We start from the raw sequence: 18,431 nt of genomic DNA on the forward strand, positions 1-18,431 counted from the left end.
ATTAAAAACCAAACATCTCTATCCAGGCAATCAGAACAAGAAGAGCCTGGGCACTGACAAGAGTAAAAGCAAAGCACCTTGGGTAATGACAGAAGATTCTGGCTTCTCATCATCAGGAGCTGTGCTGCCAGCTGCTTCCTCTTTGTGATTCAATGTGGCCAGAAACTCGTGCACAGCTTTTTCTACCTGAGGCCTGAATGTGTGGTTGATCTTTGGATCCACAACCTGAGAAATAATTCGGTCAATACCAGACTCCAGCATTCCTGATCTGAAATACAAGCAATTCACAGGAAGGTAAAGAAATAATTTTATATTTGCACAAATTATTTTGAAGAAAATAGTGTCTATTATATATGTGTTCAACCTTCAAGACTCTATTTGGGAAAGTTAATACAGTAGAGGTTAAAAGTATGCTATACTACAAAGACATTTGTAAACTGTCCCCCAGTGCATTGCTGGTAGAAAGACTAAAACACAAAAAGGCCTCTGGAGTAGCTGCAGTACTACAGAGAATAAGGGAGGTCGTGCCTCTCTCAACCTCCATCCCTGGAACATAAGAGGATCGCACGAGAGATGAGTTCCAGGCCTAGTAAATCTCTTGACTCTGAAATGTTTTCTTCTTAAAAAATAGAAAATATAAACTTTTTCTAAGTCTTAGAGTTTCTAGTTAAGGTGAACAATATACACAACGTATATTTTCGTCAAATTGATAAACAAGACACAAGAAAAATAAAAACAAAACTCAAGATGTCTGGCTTTCTTTTTATTACTTTCCTGCAATAAAATAGGATGATTTAGTCATTTAAAGAGTTAGATTATGAATGTCTTCTACATAAAATGCACCATGCTGGCCACCAGGCACTACAGACCAGACCTGAGCCTGGGCCCTGTGTTGGTTAAAGATACAGATACAATTACAGTACAAGAGGCTAGGCATTAACATACACAATGTATTGTGGGGAAAGAAAAGAGTAAAGGATTATTGGCTGTGTTCACAATAAGGTGGGAACACTCCACAAAGAGAACTCATGGAACTGAGTCTTGATGCGTATAAAAGAGGGAGGGAGGAAAGGGGCTATAAGTCTAAGAGGGCAGACAGAGGAGTGACAAGAACATGTTTTAAGTAGCACTTGTGTAAAATGACATCTGAGCAAAACAGACTTAAGATCACATTTCTTTGTAGGTTGCACCAGGAGGAATCAAAGTGCACAGGACAGTGTTGGGAGACTGAGGCACTAGTCGCCTCCTGCTTCTTGGCCCCCATCTTTCTGGATAAAATGGGTGAGGAGGGGTTGACCTTTATACTGTCAATGTTGTTTCTGAGTGTGCCTGTCTGAAGTGAGGGTGGACTGGATTTTCAATTCCCAAGGCACTTTGAAGCCATGTGATAACATAATTCTATTTATGTGGGACATAAAGAAAAATGAGCTGACATGCAACAAAGTAGGTTACCTGCTTTTTCAAGTTATAAAATTAAAGAACAGAATGCAAATCCTGAAAACACTGCTGTATCTTAAAGCTCTTTTTGTCCCCTTTAAAGATGAGTTGCGAATGTAGTAGAAAGAATCACTAAAAAGTTTTTCAGTAAGGCATAAGTACAAAGACATAAAATTAAAGAAGAAAACCTACTGAACCCCAAAATATTGCTTCGGTTGCCTTCTCTGTTTGCATATATTTTGGCTTCTTGTCCTGTAAACAAGAGTACTCTTAAATGTAGTCTTCCTTCTCATGGAGGAAGATCTTATGCAAAAATAGGGTCCACAGCTACTGATCTACTGTTCTGTAGACTCACTGCCTTGGGGTATTCCCTAACTGCCACTCAGAGAGAAAAGTCTCAGCCCCCATAGCTAAAGTCTATCTGACAACAGATACATTCACTGTTAGAGTTACTTACCTGCAGGCCTGGTTAGTGCCTGTCTGTAATACCAACCACTTAGGAGGCTGAGGCAGGATAATCACAAGTTTATGACTGGCCTGAGCAACGGGAAAATTTTAGGGTAAGAGTTCAAGGCCATCTTGCACAAATTGAGACTTTTTCTCAAAATAGAAACAAACCAAAAAGGGCTGAATCCAGGCAAGGTGGTAGATGCCTGTAATTCCATCATTCTAGTCCAAGGCCAGCCTAGGCTACATATAGAATATGAGAGCCATGGCTACATACTGAGACCCTACTGTTTTTAAGATAGTACCTCAGTGATAGAGTGCTTATTTTTGCATGTATGACGAGCTGGATTCCACCCCCAATACTGGAGGAAAAAACTAAATACATAAGTAAAACTAATCCACTTCTTTCTCTTTTAAAATTCTGCCCAAGTCATTACTGAAAGCTATCCAGTGTTTCCAGATTTTGCAGCATGAATATATAAACAGAATAAAAATTTCCTTTCTCCTGAATAAGAAAATAAGCTACTAAGTTCCCCCACTTTAAGTTGCTGATAGTAGGTATTTGTTCTATAGAAATGGCAACTGCAATGGCTTAAGTCGGCTGAGTACTTTCTCAAGTGTGTGTGAAAACCTGCTTGAGATTACAATTATTTATAGGGCTAGTCCATCTATACAGTTCTCGTTTGCATACAACTAAAGAATCCTTCTCTAAGCTGGACATAGTAGTGCACATCTCCTCATAAGGCAAAGGCAGGTGGATCTGTGAGTTTCTAGCCTGGTCTACAGACTTTTAGGACTTCCAGAGCTATGTAGAGAGATACCCTGTCTCAATAAAACAAAACCAAAACCAAAACCAATCAAAACAACAAAAAAAAGAGATACCCTGTCTCAAAAACAAACAAAGAAAAAAAAAAATCAACTGCAACAAAATCCTTCTCTAAGGAAAACTTCAAAATGCTACTATTTCTAACATAAAGCTTTGCAAATGGAGTAAGCAAGATGTCTTAGTGCTTAAAAGCTCTTGTAGTACAAGCCCAATGGCCTGAGTTGAATCCCTGGATTCCTCTGAAGGAGATTTTCTTTGGCCTCCATACCCAAAAGGTAATAAGGCGACAATGTACAGAAGTCTCAGAAGAGTGGCTGGTGAGTTACCAGAATACAGCTGTTCCCTTCCCAGTCTCTAGTCTCGCCACAGGGTTCCTTCACTCACTGCTGCCGCAGTGTTTGGCTTCCTTACCTTTTACCAAGCAGGAACTGTGGTCAAGATGTCTTTTATTGTACTAGGGTTGTAAGTGATTGACTTTTCACATTTCCCTCACCTAAAATAAAATGACAGTCTTTGTCTTCAAGATTCTGTATACTAAAGTCTAAATAAAACTCCAGAAAACTGTTCTTCTTGAGACTGTCAACACTGGATAATAAAATAGTGCAAGATTTGCTGGATCCCGTGGACTGGATCATCACTGTAAAGAGAAAGATACCCTTCTCCTGAGAAGGATGCAAGAGCTTCTAAACAGGATGGTGATGAAGCAAAGCAATCATCTGTAGAAGGCTGGTAGCTAGGACGTGTTGGAAGAGAGCCCTGCATTACCGGCAGCACCGCATATAAATGTGAGTCGGGCACCACAGCTGCGCCCCGCTCCCATCCCTGTGCTCCTTTGCCTGCTGTTCTACTCTGTGGAAATAAGGAGCCTTCTTGGCCTGCCACTCAATAGACTCCTTCTAGTCTCTTCTTTTCAGGAAACAGCTTTGACTTTTTACCACGAGGTACTGTTAAGCAGCCTTCCAATGTCATCTTTTGATCTCACCTAGACTCTTTCATAGGTTCTCAAACAGCTTTGAAAACACAGTCAAGAGACCTAGTGCTGTTTCCTTAAGTACAGGGAGACACAGTCTAAGCTTCCTGGCGCTGGGTTTCTAGCATTACTGTATTACCTGGGTCTAAATGAACTTTCTAGAGCATTTTTATTTCTGGTGCTTTCTATAGCTTAGAACTATCACACTACATAGGCTTGAGTTAAACTGCTCACCTGTTTAAAGCCACACTTTACAAATGTTAAGTATAAATATTTGTCAAAGCAGGATGAATAGGCACTCTAAATAACTGGGATAAAAAGACTTTTTTGTCTTAGCAAATATTTATATTCAAAAACAAGCAGAAGACTGTAAATCAAGTTCACAATCTTTTTAAGGTAAATATTCCAGACTTTCTAAATATTTCAGCTTTTATTCTTTGTGTCTTATGCTGATACAAAAATGACTGAACAAATCAAAATACTTTCATTTAGCTACATACTATATATTAGAAGACAACATGTACAACCAAGGGATTGTTTTAAATTTCAGAGCTGTGTCATGTACGTTCTACTTGTTAGACAAGAAAATAGTCATTAATGTAATTGGATAGGACATTATTAGCATTTACATGCATTAATATTTACATAGAGATTTTTCTGATGTGTTTTAAGTCATGCTATTTCTTTTCTCAAATACTTAAATACCTCTCTAAGTCTACAGGAAAAGATGAGTAAAAATTTATAAAGGAAATATGAAATGATGAGGTCATACTCCAAAATATACTGGACTAAGTCACATTAAACTTCCAAAACTGCTGACATGAGGAGAATGTATTTCTGGTTGCTTTCAGACAAAGTAAACAACAGCATTTCAAATCTAGCCTGTGCCCCTAACTCAGACTTACTTCAGAACTTGCTGTCGGATATTGTTTCTCAGTTGGTTCTTGTTGAGGTGAGGACTCCATGTATGAGTTGCCAAGTGGTTTGCAACGAAGTTGTCAACTCTCTGCCTTAGATTCTGATAGGCAGGCTAGAAAGAAAAAAAAAACAAAACCCACAAATGCTAGAAACCTTTAATTCATACAATACTGAAAATCAGTTCAATAATTTTAACATATTTAATAGTCCTAAGGTTTCTTATAGTTGATGGAAAGCTTTGTAGTTATAATTTACAAATACTCCCTGTTTTGTCTAAGATAAGTTGTTTGTAAATAGAGTTAAGATAAAGAAGACAACCCTTTTTGTAGACAAACAGAAGCAAAACACAAATGTTAATGTTAGAGGCCTGGAAACAAAGAGGGGGGAGGAAAGAAGTCCCGAGAAAGAATGTAACATATGACCTACAGGGAAAATTAGTTTCAAAGTTGCATGATGTAACCAGGAATGAGAATGACCTTTGTAGACAGAGCTAACAACAAAAGGAAGGAATCATTGGACTAGAAAAAAAATATAATGCTAATAATGCTACAAGTACTAGGAAAACTCATATGCTGGTATTCTAATGTAGTTAGAGAAGAGAGTCCAACAACAGAAATAAAGCTAGAAACAGACTGGGACTTGGTGCTTGCACAAGGAGGTTTGAGAATGGGAATTCATTACACATATGAACACAGTGGTTCAACAGCTGTGTGTAAGTAGATACAAAACTCACCTGGAAAAGTATGCAATAACTAAAATAATGAAGGTCTGCGGTGGTAAGATATGAGGTGGAAGTTACAGACTCGAGAGAAATTACTCAGGAACAGACCACTGAACCATGTACTGTATCTGGGGTAAAAGTAGTCCTCAAGCAGTCTTAACCTCTCTTCCCTCAACGGGGATTCAGCAACGTCTAAAGCACAGTAGATTATAACTGAGGAAAGAGAGCAGGAATGCTACTGAATACTGCACACAGCTCAGGGCAGACCCTACAAGTAACCACACTGTCTAAGGCTTAGAAAGCCTACCTCCCCAGTTCTCCACACTGCCCCCCAACCCACCCACCCCCCAAAAAGAAGAAAAGAGAAAAAGAAAAAAGCAGAGGAAGATGAAAAGGAGATCCAGTCTTCTCTATTTAAGAAATGGTGGTGAGGGCACACACCTTTAGTCCCAACACTTGGGATCTGAGGTCAAGGCTAGCCTGCTCTACAGAATGAGTCACAGGACAGCTAGAGCTACACTCTGTCTTCAAAAACAAAACAAAACAAAACAAAACAAAACAAATAAGAAGTTGGACTATTTGCTTGGGTTGCAGTGATGTATGTACCATTAATCCTCAGCACTCAGGAGGCAGAGGCAAATAGATCTCTGGGTTCCAGGACAGTCAGGGCAACACAGAGAAACAATGTCTCAATACCAAAACACAATAAACAAAACAAAAAAATGTCCTTACCTACATCAGTCCCCTCATCTACTCATTCAGGGTTATCTTTGCTTATCTTTTTTTCCCTTCAATATAAGTAAGTGGAAGGATTTTAAGGAAAATAGAGCAGCATCACCCTGTACCACTCCTCCCTCCCTCCTGTCAAAGGCACTATCCCAGTAACCAATTCTCACCTAACCATTCTCTCTAGCTGTCCACCTGACAAAATTCTCACCTTAGAGCTCTCATTCTAATCAGGAGGTCATTCTGGTGCCCAAAGTGAGCTTACATCCTTTCTACTCCTGTCATCTTCTATACATACAACCACTCAGCAGTTCTTGCAGGGCACTGTATGTCTGCACACTCTTGTCCAACTGTTTGGCAGGTCAGTGATTAACACACTGTCCTTTGGTAACTAGGTAACTACCTCCCCAGAATTGGAGATTATGAGATGCTCTTCTATCACTTCTAATTTTCAAGTTTTGCTTCTTTCTCTTCCCCAGGAAAATCACCCAATTATTTATTCATGGTCTTCTTCACTTACCCTAAATTGATGTGAAAATTTCTTTCTAACATTTATAACATGTATTTCTTCTTCTAACAAGCATTTATTAGACTTAAATACATTTAGCTTTTTAGTCCCCTCAAAATAAATTCAAATTTCACCCCTCCCCCACAAACGTTTCTTGTTTACACATTTTTTTTTCACTTGCATGGCATGATGGTCCATGTCTGTAATCAGCATTTGCAAGTCTGTGGCAGGAGGAAGGACAGCAATGTCATAGTCTACTCTGGCTACATAGTGATTCAAAGCCAGCTTGTGCTATATGGCAAGCTCCTGACTTAAATTCAAAGTCAACAAGTTCTTCTGGTCAGCAAAGTCTGCAGGTTCTAGCAGACACATCAGAGGATATTCAGACCCATTTCCTACTATCTTTTCCACCCATGTCCCAAGGCTTCTCACATTCTGACATTCCTGCCTGCCCACGCCAAACTCCATCTTCCAAGAGAGTACATTAAATCTTCTAAAAATTAGGGTTACAAAACATTTTAAGTCCAAAGTAGATCAAGAATTATTATCTCTTCTAAAATACAAGTCAGATCATTAACTTTTCCTCAAAACTCACTAACTTCTCACTACAAGAAAAACCCTAAACAATGAATTCACAATGCATTAGAATGTGTGTAGAGGGGTCCACTGTCTCTCTCAGCAGTCCTGCCTCAGGTCTTTGGCACTTCCTCTGCTCTAGGGTTGGAAGGCATCCATTTTTTTCAATTCCTTCAAGGATAGCTCAAATATTATCTTAATTGAAACCTTATCCAGAACAAAACAGTAGGCCTGCTCATGCTTTTCTTGCTTTATTCTTTTGTATAATCAGCTCTGATTATACACTACTTACTTTCTTTTTCCTCTGCTAGGATAAACTATGAAGCAGCAGAACTCTAGTTTACTGTTGTATTTCCAGCTTCTAAAATATGTCTGTTATGTAAGATTTGAATAGTGAATACTATTTGATCCATGAACTAACTGACCAGAAACCATTCATAATTGTGAAAGTATCCAAAACTACCTTCACCAGTCATCAAAATAGAGGCTGAATTTTCTTGGTCCATCAGATTCTTGTCTAGGACAGAATGCTGGGCCTCTCAATTGTCCCTCTTCATTCTCCAGTGGATAATCAATAAAAAGGGGACAGGATGGCTTTCAAGCCACAGAGCTTGAGTCAGACACCTGATGACTAATTATCTAGAAAGAGCAGCCTTAGTGGAGTAGCTAGATTTTGGAGCTGTCCAAGGCTACAGCTCTTTCAAGAATGATAGTCAATCTGCCGTAGAAATGCTCTTGCTTCAGGACCACTGGAGGCCTACCAGGAGAGTTCCGTTTGATGGCTCCAGGAGTGGAAGTAGACACTGGTACCTCTCACCCTGGTGTGGACACACTGAATGGAAGACTGTTCTAAGACAGCACCTGCTACTGTTATATATGTATGTGCCTGACACAATCCACTGACTGTTCATAGCCTATATACCACAGGGAAGACTTTCAGGTAGAAAGCAGGCTAGTCTTTCATGCTCAATTGTGAAGAATACCATACTTCCTACAAGGGGCAGGTGAGACTCAAGAGTTCTATTAAAGTGACAGAGCTTTATATGAATAGGGAATAGTGCCTCTATTTTGGCCTACTCATTGTGTTGTTAAAAATGCTACATTCCTAAGTAGTATTCGTTTGCATTTTACATATTAGGAAAAATAGAAATGTGATTTAATTATAAATATTTTAAGTTAAACCCAACACATCTGTTATCTAAGGGTGAGGAAGACTGGGGGGCGGATAGAAACAGTGGTACGGAGGGGAAGAGAGAAGGAATGATTATCGAGGAGATTCAGCAACGATGCCCTGCTGTGCTGCTCTCTGGGAAGAGAGTGTCTTCTCTGTTCCACTCTTATCTAGCTTAAAGCTTTCTTATCTACAGAAGAACATTCTGTGGTCCCTCTATACATAGCACAAGGTTGAACCACATGAAACTGCCTCCAGTCAACTACTGTCAACTATTGAAAACAGCACTTTTGAAGAGAAAGGCCTAGCTTTCCTTACACTGTCATACCAATTTTTCTTCTTTGACCCAAGGAACATTTTAATAATCTACTTTTGGAAGTTTGGGCAGGGATACCACAGACAACGGTAATATTTAATGGAGATGAGATAAATAAAAGGTTGAATTGTAAAAACTGCACCTGTCATCAAAATATTAAAACATTAAATTTATTATACACAATACACACAGTGACAACACAAACACACAGATTTCTAAGAACATCAGAGTGTAATACCCACCTGTTGCTTGCAATCAACTAGCTTTCTATGGGGAAACATTTACCTGACCATGCCTAATATTTTCCTATTAAAATACTTTTCAAAAGGCAACAGCAAGGACTTTATAATATGGCCGTGATAGTCCTTAAGCAAGGGGAGATTATATTTCCTACACACATTCAATTAATTGAAGTCCCCGTGAATAAAACCTACAACATTTTGGAAAGGCTACGGGAATGGGACCAGGACCAGAGTCCTTGGAGAAGATATCCTCAGGTTCTTCGGAGGAATTATTATAGAGGAGATGACAGAGCTGTGTGCTGGTGACCTCAAAGCTCAAGGATATGCAGATCCTGCAAACTCCCCTCTTTTAAAGGTTCTTCATTCAGATCTGCCAGTCTGAAAAAAAACCTTACATCATCACAACTCCAATCCAACAGACCAACCCACATTGAAGCAAAAGTAAACAGATACACAAACCCCCAAACAAAACCAAAGGAAAGCAACAAATGCCCCACAAGAGGAACCAACACCTCTCTCTTCGCCTGCTTCCAGACACACTTTCATAGCTTTTCACCAACTTCACTGACTTAGTCCTGCAACCTTGGCTTGCTGCCAAGAGGACAGTTTCCCTGCTAAAGCACGCTTCCATGTCGGTGCTGGGTGCCTGCTTCCCTCCCCTTCTGTTCCAACAGAACGGCGCTCTCTCTCTCTCTCTCTCTCTCTGCCTGCCTCTTCTCATCTTAGTAAACTACTAAGCCAGGCAGTCATTGCAAAAGATCAAACGACAGTCCCGTCTCCCAACCCACTTTTTTTCTCTGCCCAAGTTTGCCTCTCTACCTTTGCAAGTTCACCCGCCCCTCAACATCCAGCAAAATACATTGTAAATCTTTCCCTTACCATTTTACGATATCTGCAAACGCTACATTTGTAGCGTTTACAAGCCGAAGAAACTTTTGGTAGGAAAAAAAACAAAAACAAAAAAAAAACCCAAAAAACAAAAAAAAACAAAACAAACTTAGGTGAAAAAAGTAAGTAGATAGAGGTGGCACACGCCTTTAATCCCAGCACTTGGGAGGCAGAGGCAGGCGGATTTGAGTTCAAGGCTAGCCTGGTCTACAAAGTGAGTTCCAGGACAGCCAGGGCTACACAGAGAAACCCTGTCTCGAAAAGCAAAACAAAAGAATGAACTCTAAACCGAGTCCCGTTTGCCTTAGTGCTTCTAAGCCAGTCTCCCTAGGAACAACGACTTGGGTCTTGCTTACCACAGCGGTACACTAGCTAAGGTCAAGCATTGTCTGGCAACATAGTAGGCATTCAAGGCTAGTGTTTCTAGCCTGAGAAAGGAACACAAGGGCAGGGGAATGAATGAACATTCCAAGCCTTGCAGAGTGCATGGCACACCGCTGCAAGTCTAACAAACAAACAAACACACACACACAAACCAACAAACGAAGCAGCCGCAAAAGGAGCCCGGTAAGCAAGGCAGTCCCGAGGGTCCGGCTCGGGGAAGTCGCCCCTCGGAGCATGCGGGACCCCAGTCCCCGCGCCGCCCGCCGCTCCAGCCCCGCACCTTGGTGTCCACATCGGCCAGGCAGTCCCTGCGGAACTGGTCGAAGAGCCCCTGGCTCTTGAGGTGGTTTACGATCATGGCAACGAGCTGCGGGTCCCCAGCGCCAGCCCCCGCGCCTCCCGGCCCGCTCGCTCCCGGGCCAGCCCCAGGGCCCGGCGGCGGCGGTGGCGGCTGTGGCTGAGGTGGCGGCGGCGGAGGCGCGGGCGGCGGAGGCTGTGGCTGCGGGTTGGTGGCCATGGCGTCCCGGACTGGGGAGCCCGAGAGCCCAGGCGGGCAGGCACTCCGAGGAAGGCGGCTACACAGGTCCCGCCGCCTGAGGGAAGCCAACGGGATGTTGTTACGGAACCAGCGGATCTAGAGCAACCCCGGAAGTGAAAAGGAACTGAGGGAAAGGAGGAAAAGGCGGTGACAGCAGCAACTCATGTCTGGCTACCGGGGCCGCGGCGGGCCAATTCCAGCCGCCTCGAGGCGCGGGCGCCCTCACGAGGCTGAGACGGGCGGGAACAAGTTGTGGTGGTGGCTGCGGCTGAGAAGCGGAACAGCTAAGAGCCGGGTAGGAGCGTGCGCCCGCTGGCTCTCCACCTGTAGCTTCAGCTCAGAGAAGGCAGGAGTGAAGCGTTGGTTTAGTTTTACTGTTGCGGCTGCCAAGCCCGCCGTAGTGCGAAGCAGCCGTGGACTTTTCATTATTTAATTATTTATTTATGTATTTATTTTTCCACCCACTCATCCCATTCTTCTGGTTTCTGGTGTGTCCGTCTCACTTGCTCCAGCCTACAACCTCCCATTACTGTCTCTTAAACTACGAGGGTTTTGCTGCACATGACGGTACTAGCGAGTGAAATCTGAATAGAGTTGTGTCTCAGGCATGACCCGTACACGCGTTAAGGCGTTTAATCCTTAGGTGACACCTAAGACTGAGTCCTTGTATGATCCGGCTAGTTTTATGTCACCTTGACACAAGCTAGAGTCATTTATGAGGAGAGCACCTTAGTTAAGAAAAATGCCTCCCTAAGATCTGGCTATAGGCAAGCCTGTGGGACGTTTTCTGAATTAATGTAGGATTAATTAATTAATTGATGTAGGAGGGTCCAGTCCATTGGAGGGGGCTACCTCTAGGCTAGTGGTCTTGGGTTCTGTAAGAAAGTATGCAGAGTGGGGGGAGCAAGCTACTCCTCCAGGACCCTTGCCTTAGCTTCTGCCTCCAGAAGCTTAGTTCCTGCCCTGTTTGAGTTCCTGTCCTGACTTCCTCTGATGAAGATGAACAGTGATAATGAAAGTATAAACCAAATTGCCCGCACCCCGCACCCCAGTTGCTTTTGGCCCTGGTGTTTCATCGCAGCAGTAGTTACACTCAGACACTCTACTAATTCCAATTTGCGCATCAGGAAACCACGTACGCCATACAGAGTTGCACAGCGGGGGAAATCGCCTGACCTGGGACTTTAAATCTGTTCTTAAAGCTGGGTGGTGGTGCTTTTAATCCAGAAGCAGAGGCATGCAAATCTCTTGAGTTCAAGGCCCTTCTGGTCTACAGGTCTACAGAGTTCCAGGACAGCTAGAGCTACTCAGAGAAATTCTGTATCAAAAACAAAACAAAAAATTAAAAAGAGACAAACAACAAGATAAAAACATTAAAAATCAGTCAAGTTTAAAGTGGTGTAAAGTATAATTTAATTCCTTCTTTTCTCCCTTTCTTCTTTCCTTTTTTTATTTTTATAATTTTTTTTTTTTTTGAGACAAGGTCTAGCCGTGTAGATTTCACTGGCTTTGAATTCACTATTTAGATCTACCTGGCTGTGTCTCCAGAGTGCTGGGGATTAAAGGTGTTACCACCACACCTGCCTAGTATAATTTTCTTTTTATAAATATGTTTCAAAATAAGTTTTCACAACAAGATGAGATTATAACTTGTTTTTCCTTAGTGTACTAACAGTGAAATGCAATATACTACGTGCATGTTGTCAAGTGTGTATATAATATAAAAAGACTTAATGTTTATTTGGTATATAAGTATATAACTAATTAATTCAACTTTTCTAAAATAGCTAAGAATCATCCATAAAACTGAAAAAACTTCACAAATTTAATTAGGCACAATGGCTAAACTTTGAAAATTAATAAAAGGTATTTGTTGCTAAAAAGAATTTGTGGCTCCAGGCTAAGTGAACTGGCTACTCTTCCAGAGGTCCTGAGATCAATTTCCAACAACCACATGGTGGATCACAACAATCTGTAATGGGATCCAATCCCCTCTTTTGGTGTGTGTGAAGACAGCATACTTATATACATACAATAAATATACATATATATAAATTATATATAAAATCTTTTAAAAAAGAATTTTAAAATATTATTTACATATAATATACAAAAGGTACTAAATCATTTCTGAAATGTATGCAGGTATAAGTTGATGATAAATTAGATAATTTCTGATTGATATTCTAAATTGTGTGATGCCTGACTTACTGAAATCTTAGAAGTAGCATGCTTGCATTCTGGAGCTCCGGTTATACTGATCTCACATACGAGATACAATGTATCTTGAGCAATGCTCTAGCCTTGAAAAACTTCCCAGACAGACTGAAAAGAATCCAGGCCACTGATCTGTATTGTTGGCCTGTTTCAAAGGCACTTTTTCTTTCTGTTTGAGGGCAGATTCTAGGGCTGGATATTACAGTTACCTGAAGAAAAGGGAAGGGGGCACAGTACAATTTTTATTTTTAGAAAGCTGTTTAAGTAGTTCTTGCCAGTGGCCCTGTTTACTTTGTGTGCTCTGGACTGGCTTTTTATTTTATTTTTTACTTATTCACTTTGCATCCTGCTCACTGCCCTTCTCCCAGTCACCCTATCCCACAGTTCTTTCCCCTCCCCCTTCACCTTCTCCCCTGAGCAGATGGGGTCCCCTGGATACCCCCCACCCTGGCACTTCAAGTCTCTCTGAGGCTAGACACTTCTTCCACTTATGCTAGACAAGGCAACCTGACTAGTAGAATATATCCCATGTACAGGCAACAGCTTTGGGGATAGCCCCCCATTCCAGTCCTTCAGGACCCACATGAAGGTCAAGCTGTACATCTGTTACATCTGAGAGGGGAGGCCTAGATCCAGCTTGTGTGTGTTCTTTGGTTGGTGGTTCAGACTCTCAGAGCCCCAAGGGTCCAAGTTAGTTGGCTCTGTTGGTCTTCCTGTGGAGTTCCTATCCCCTTCCGGCCTGCAATCCTTCTGTAAGGGTGCCCAAGCTCCATCCACTGTTTGGCTCTGGGTATCTCTATTTGTCTAAGTTAGCTGCTGAGTGGAGCCTCTCAGAGGACAACATACTCTTGTCTGCAAGCATATCAGAGACTCATTAATAGTGTCAGGGATTGGTGCTTGACCATTAGATGGGTCTCAAGTTGGGTCAGTTATTGTTTGACCATTCCCAAAGTTTCTGTTCCCTCTTACGTGCCTGCATTACAGAATACATTTTGGGTTGAAAGTTTTGTGGGTGGGTTTGGTGTCTCTATCACTCCACTGGGGTTCCTGTCTCGATACAGGAAATGTCCTCTTCAGGTTCCATATCCCCCGTGTAGTGAGTCACAGCAAAGGTCACCTCCATTGATTCTTTGGTGCCATGTCTTGTCCTGGAGATGTTCCCCCCCACCCCTAACCCCTGACCTCCTCACTCCTGTCAATTGCAGATCTCCATTTTCATGGCCAACTCTCCTGTTCTTCCCCACACCTGATCCTGAACTCCATGTCCTCTCCCCCTTCCCTTCTATCCAGGTCCCTCCCTCCATCTGCCTCTTATGATTATTTTATTTCCCCTTCTAAGTGAGAGTTAAGCATTCTTGCTTGGGCCTCTTTGTTTAGCTTCTTTGGTCTGTGGAGTGTAACATGGTACCTGTGTTTTATGGCTAATATCTACTTATAAGTGAGTATATACCATACATGCCCTTTTAGGACTGGGTTACCTCACTGAGAATGATATTCTCAAGTTCTATCCATTTGCCTGCAAAACTCATGATGTCTTTGATGTTAATAGCTGAATAGTATTCCATTGTGTAGATGTACCCCATTTTCTGTATCTATTCTTCAGTTGAGGAACACCTGGGTTGTTTCCAGTTTCTGACTATTATGAATAAAACTGCTATGAACATAGCTGACTAAGTGTCTTTGTGAGATGTTGGAGCATCTTTTATGTATATGCCCAGGAGTGGTATAGCCGAGTCTTGAGGTAAAACTATTTGCAGCTTTCTGAGAAGATGTCAAATTAATTTCCAAAGTAGTTGTACAAATTTGCATTCCCACCAGCAATGGAGGAGTGTTCTCCTTGCTCCACATCCTTACCAGTATGTGCTATCTCTTGAGTTTTTGATCTTAGCCATTCTGATGGGTGTAAGATGGAATCTCAGAACTGTTTTGATTTGCATTTCTCTGATGACTAAGGACTTTGAACATTTCTTTACGTGCTTCTCGGCCATTTGAGATTCCTCTGTTGAGAATTCTCTGCTTAATTCTGTACCCTCTTTTAAAATTGGGTTATTTGAGTGTCTAATTTCTTGAGTTCTTTCTAAATTTTTTGTTATTATCCCTCTGTCAGATATAGTGTTGCTGAGATCCTTTCCTAATCTGTGGGCTGACAATTTGTCCAATTGACAGTGTTCATTGCCTTACAAAAGCTTTGCAGTTCCATGAGGTCCTATTTATCAAATATTGATCTAGAGCCTGAGTCATTAGTATTCTGTTCAGGAACTTGTCTCCTGTACCAATGTGTTTAAGGGCATTTTCTACTTTCTCTTCTATGAAATTTAGTGTATCCAGTTTTATGTTGAGGTGCTTTATCCACTTTGAGTTGAGTTTTGTACAGAATGATAAGTATGGATCTATTTTAATTCTTCTACATGTAGACATCCAGTTAGTTCAGCACTATTTATTGAAGATATTTTCATTTTTTCATTATATGGATTTGACTTCTTTATAAAAAATCAAGTATCCATAGATGCATGGGTTTATTTCTGGGTCTTTGATTCGATTTTGTTGATCAATGAGTCTATTTCTATACCAATACCATGCAGTTTTATCACCATTGCTCTTTAGTACAGGTTGAGGTCAGGGATGGCCATTCCTTCCAAAGTTCTTTTTATTGTTGAGGATGATTTTGCTGATCCTGGGCTTTTTTGCTTGAGAATTTCTCTTTCAAGGTCTATAAAAATTGTATTGGAATGTTTATGGGAATTGCATTGAATCTGTACATTGCGTTTGTTAAGATGGCCATTTTCACTATGTTAATGCTACCTATCCATGAGCATGGGAGATCTTTCCATCTTCTGATATCTTCTTCAACTTCTTTCTTCAAGGGCTTGAAGTTCTTGTCATACAGATCTTTCACCTGTTACACCAAGATATTTAACATTTTGTGTAGCTATTGTAAAGGGTGTTATTTCCCTAATTTCTTTCTTGGCTTGTATAAAGGAGGGTTACTGCTTTCTTTGAGTTAAATTTGTATCCAGCCACTTTGCTGAAGGTGTTTCTCAGCTGTAGGAATTCTCTGGTGGAATTTGGGAGGGGGGGTTGCTTGTGTATACTATTATATTATCTACAAATAGTGATACTTTGACTTCTTCCTTTACAATTTGTATCCACTTGATCTCCTTCAGTTGTCTAATGGCTCTGGCTAGAATTTCAAGAACCGTATTGAATAGATAGGGAGAAAGTGGGCAGCCTTGTTTTGTTCCTGATTTTAGTGGAAATTGTGGTCATGTCGTTCTTGCTGGTCGAGAGCGGACGCGACAGGATACTGTCTCAATGTCCCTTGGTTAGTTTTGCTAGGGGTTTATCTTGATGATTTTCTGAAAGAACGGCTCTTGGTTTTGTTGATTTTTTTGTATTGTTTTCTTTGTTTCTAACTGATTGATTTCAACCCTGATTTTGATTATTTCCTGCCATCTTTGATGTGCATGTGTGCTTGATTCCTTCTCCCCCGCCTCCTTTTTTGAGCTTTCAGGTGTAGTTTTAAGTTGCTGATATGAGAACTTTCTAATTACTTTATGGAGCCACTTAGTGCTATGAACTTCCTTCTTAGGACTGCTTTCATTGTGTCCCATAAAATTTGGGTATGTTGTGCCTTAATTTTCACTGAATTCTAGAAAGTCTTTCTTTATTTCTTCCCTGACCCAGAGATCATTGAGTAGAGAGTTGTTCAATTTCCAAGAATGTGTAGGCTTTCCAGTGTTTCTATTGTTAATGTTTTTAATCCATGGTGGTCTGATAAGATACAAGACTGTATTTCAATTTTCTTGTATATGTTGACGCTTGCTTTGTGACTGATAATATGGTCATTTTTGAAGAATCCATGAGGTGCTGAGAAGAAGGTATATTATTTTGTGTTTGGGTGAAATATTCTATAGATGTCTGTTAGGTCCATTTGATTCATAATGTCTATTTGTTTCATTTTTTCTCTGTTTAGTTTTTGTCTGGATGTCCTGTCAGTTGGTGAGAGTGGAGTGTTGAAATCTCCCACTATTAATGTTTGAGGTTCAATGTGTGATTTAAGCTTTAGTAATGTTTCTTTTACAAAAGTAGGTGCCCCTATGTTTTGGGCATAGATGTTCAGAATAGAGATATCATCTTGGTATATTTTTCCTTTGATGAGTATGAAGTGTCTTCCACTGACTCTTTTGACTAACTTTGGTTGAAATTCTATGTTATGATATATTAGGATAGATATTTCAGCTTGCCTTTTGGATCCATTTGCTTGGAAAACCTTTTTCCAGCCATTTACTCTGAGGTAATATCTTTATGCCTGAGGTGTGTTTTTTGTATGCAGCAGAATGATGGATCCTGTTTTGTAATCCATTCTGTTAGCCTGTGTTTATTCTAGAATTGAGTCCATTGATGTTGAGAAATATTAAAGACCAGTGGTGGTTATTCCCTGCTATTTTTTTTTAAGTTTTTCAAATATTTTTATTTCCTTCTCTATGTGTGATAGGTGCCTGTGGAAAGCCAAAGAGCACTTGGATCCTCCTGGACCTGGAGTTCTAGGGGCTGTGAGCTGCTGCACATGGATGCTGGCCCATGAACTCAGGTCCTCTGCATGAGAGGTCCACACTCCTAACTGCTGAGCCATCCTTCCCACCCCAAAACAAGAATTTAAAATCTTCACTAAACATTCAAAGTGGTGTTGGAGACGTGCAGGTAGAAAATAACAGGGACTTCTTACTCTCATCACATACTAGGGAAGAGAAGCCCAGACAACCACCAATGTAGAAAAGTAAAGAGTAGGTTAGTCAATTGGAAAGGGAGTGTGCAGTCTGTCCTACCTCAGAACTCTTTATTCTACCTCTAGAATATCATTACAAAAATTACAGCCATCAAGAACTCCTGCCCATTGCCAGGAGTACAGAGGAAGGAACAGATATTCTTAACTGAATATCAGAGAAATGTCTTTACAGAAATTCTGTTATATGCCTAATATATGACACATGAGAAACCTGTGGGATGGCTTAGTATCTAATACCATGATGTTTCTATGGGAAATGCCTTTTGAATAGGACACTTACTTACGAAGGTCTCTAGGGACCCCACACTGACCTAGGGAGGCTACTGCTTAGAATTAAGTTGAGAGAGAGAGTACCCAATTGTGAATAAGCAGAATATCTGGAAACTCTTAGCAGACTGAATTTATCTGCAAATGATGCCTTGGGAATTAACAAATAAAATCCATCAGGGGTCGATCTCTTTTAAAGATGATTTTGGCAAACGTGGAAACAGATGCAAAGCTGGAAACAAAACTCATAGCAAACTGATCAGGAACATGGTATTTTTTTTAATTAGGTATTTTCTTCATTTACATTTCAAATGCTATCCCAAAAGTCCCCCAGACCCTCCCCCCCACTCCCCTAACCACCCACTCCCACTTTTTGGCCCTGGCATTCCCCCATACTGAGGCATATAAAGTTTGCAAGACCAAGCGGCCTCTCTTCTCAATGATGGCCAACTAGGCCATCTTCTGATACATATGCAGCTAGAGACATGAGATC

At 41.0% G+C, this 18,431-nt stretch overlaps 1 protein-coding gene across 7 annotated transcripts in view; it reads right to left on the reverse strand.

Annotated features, from left to right (window-relative positions):
- Bod1l1 (biorientation of chromosomes in cell division 1 like 1) overlaps positions 1 to 10,794 on the reverse strand; it is a 55,149-nt gene extending 44,355 nt beyond the window's left edge. For all 7 annotated transcript variants that reach the window (XM_021162324.1, XM_021162323.1, XM_021162326.2 and 4 more), the window contains exons 1-3: positions 10,411 to 10,794; positions 4,586 to 4,710; positions 78 to 268 (exon numbers count right to left, since the gene is read on the reverse strand). In XM_021162324.1, coding sequence (XP_021017983.1) covers positions 78 to 268; positions 4,586 to 4,710; positions 10,411 to 10,647 — 553 coding nt within the window. In that variant the 5' untranslated portion in view covers positions 10,648 to 10,794. The remainder of the gene's footprint in view (positions 1 to 77; positions 269 to 4,585; positions 4,711 to 10,410) is intronic.
- Between the last annotated feature and the right edge of the window lie 7,637 nt (positions 10,795 to 18,431).

This window comes from Mus caroli, chromosome 5 (genome assembly GCF_900094665.2).
Source record: "Mus caroli chromosome 5, CAROLI_EIJ_v1.1, whole genome shotgun sequence".
In the NCBI taxonomy this organism is placed as follows: domain Eukaryota; kingdom Metazoa; phylum Chordata; class Mammalia; order Rodentia; family Muridae; genus Mus; species Mus caroli.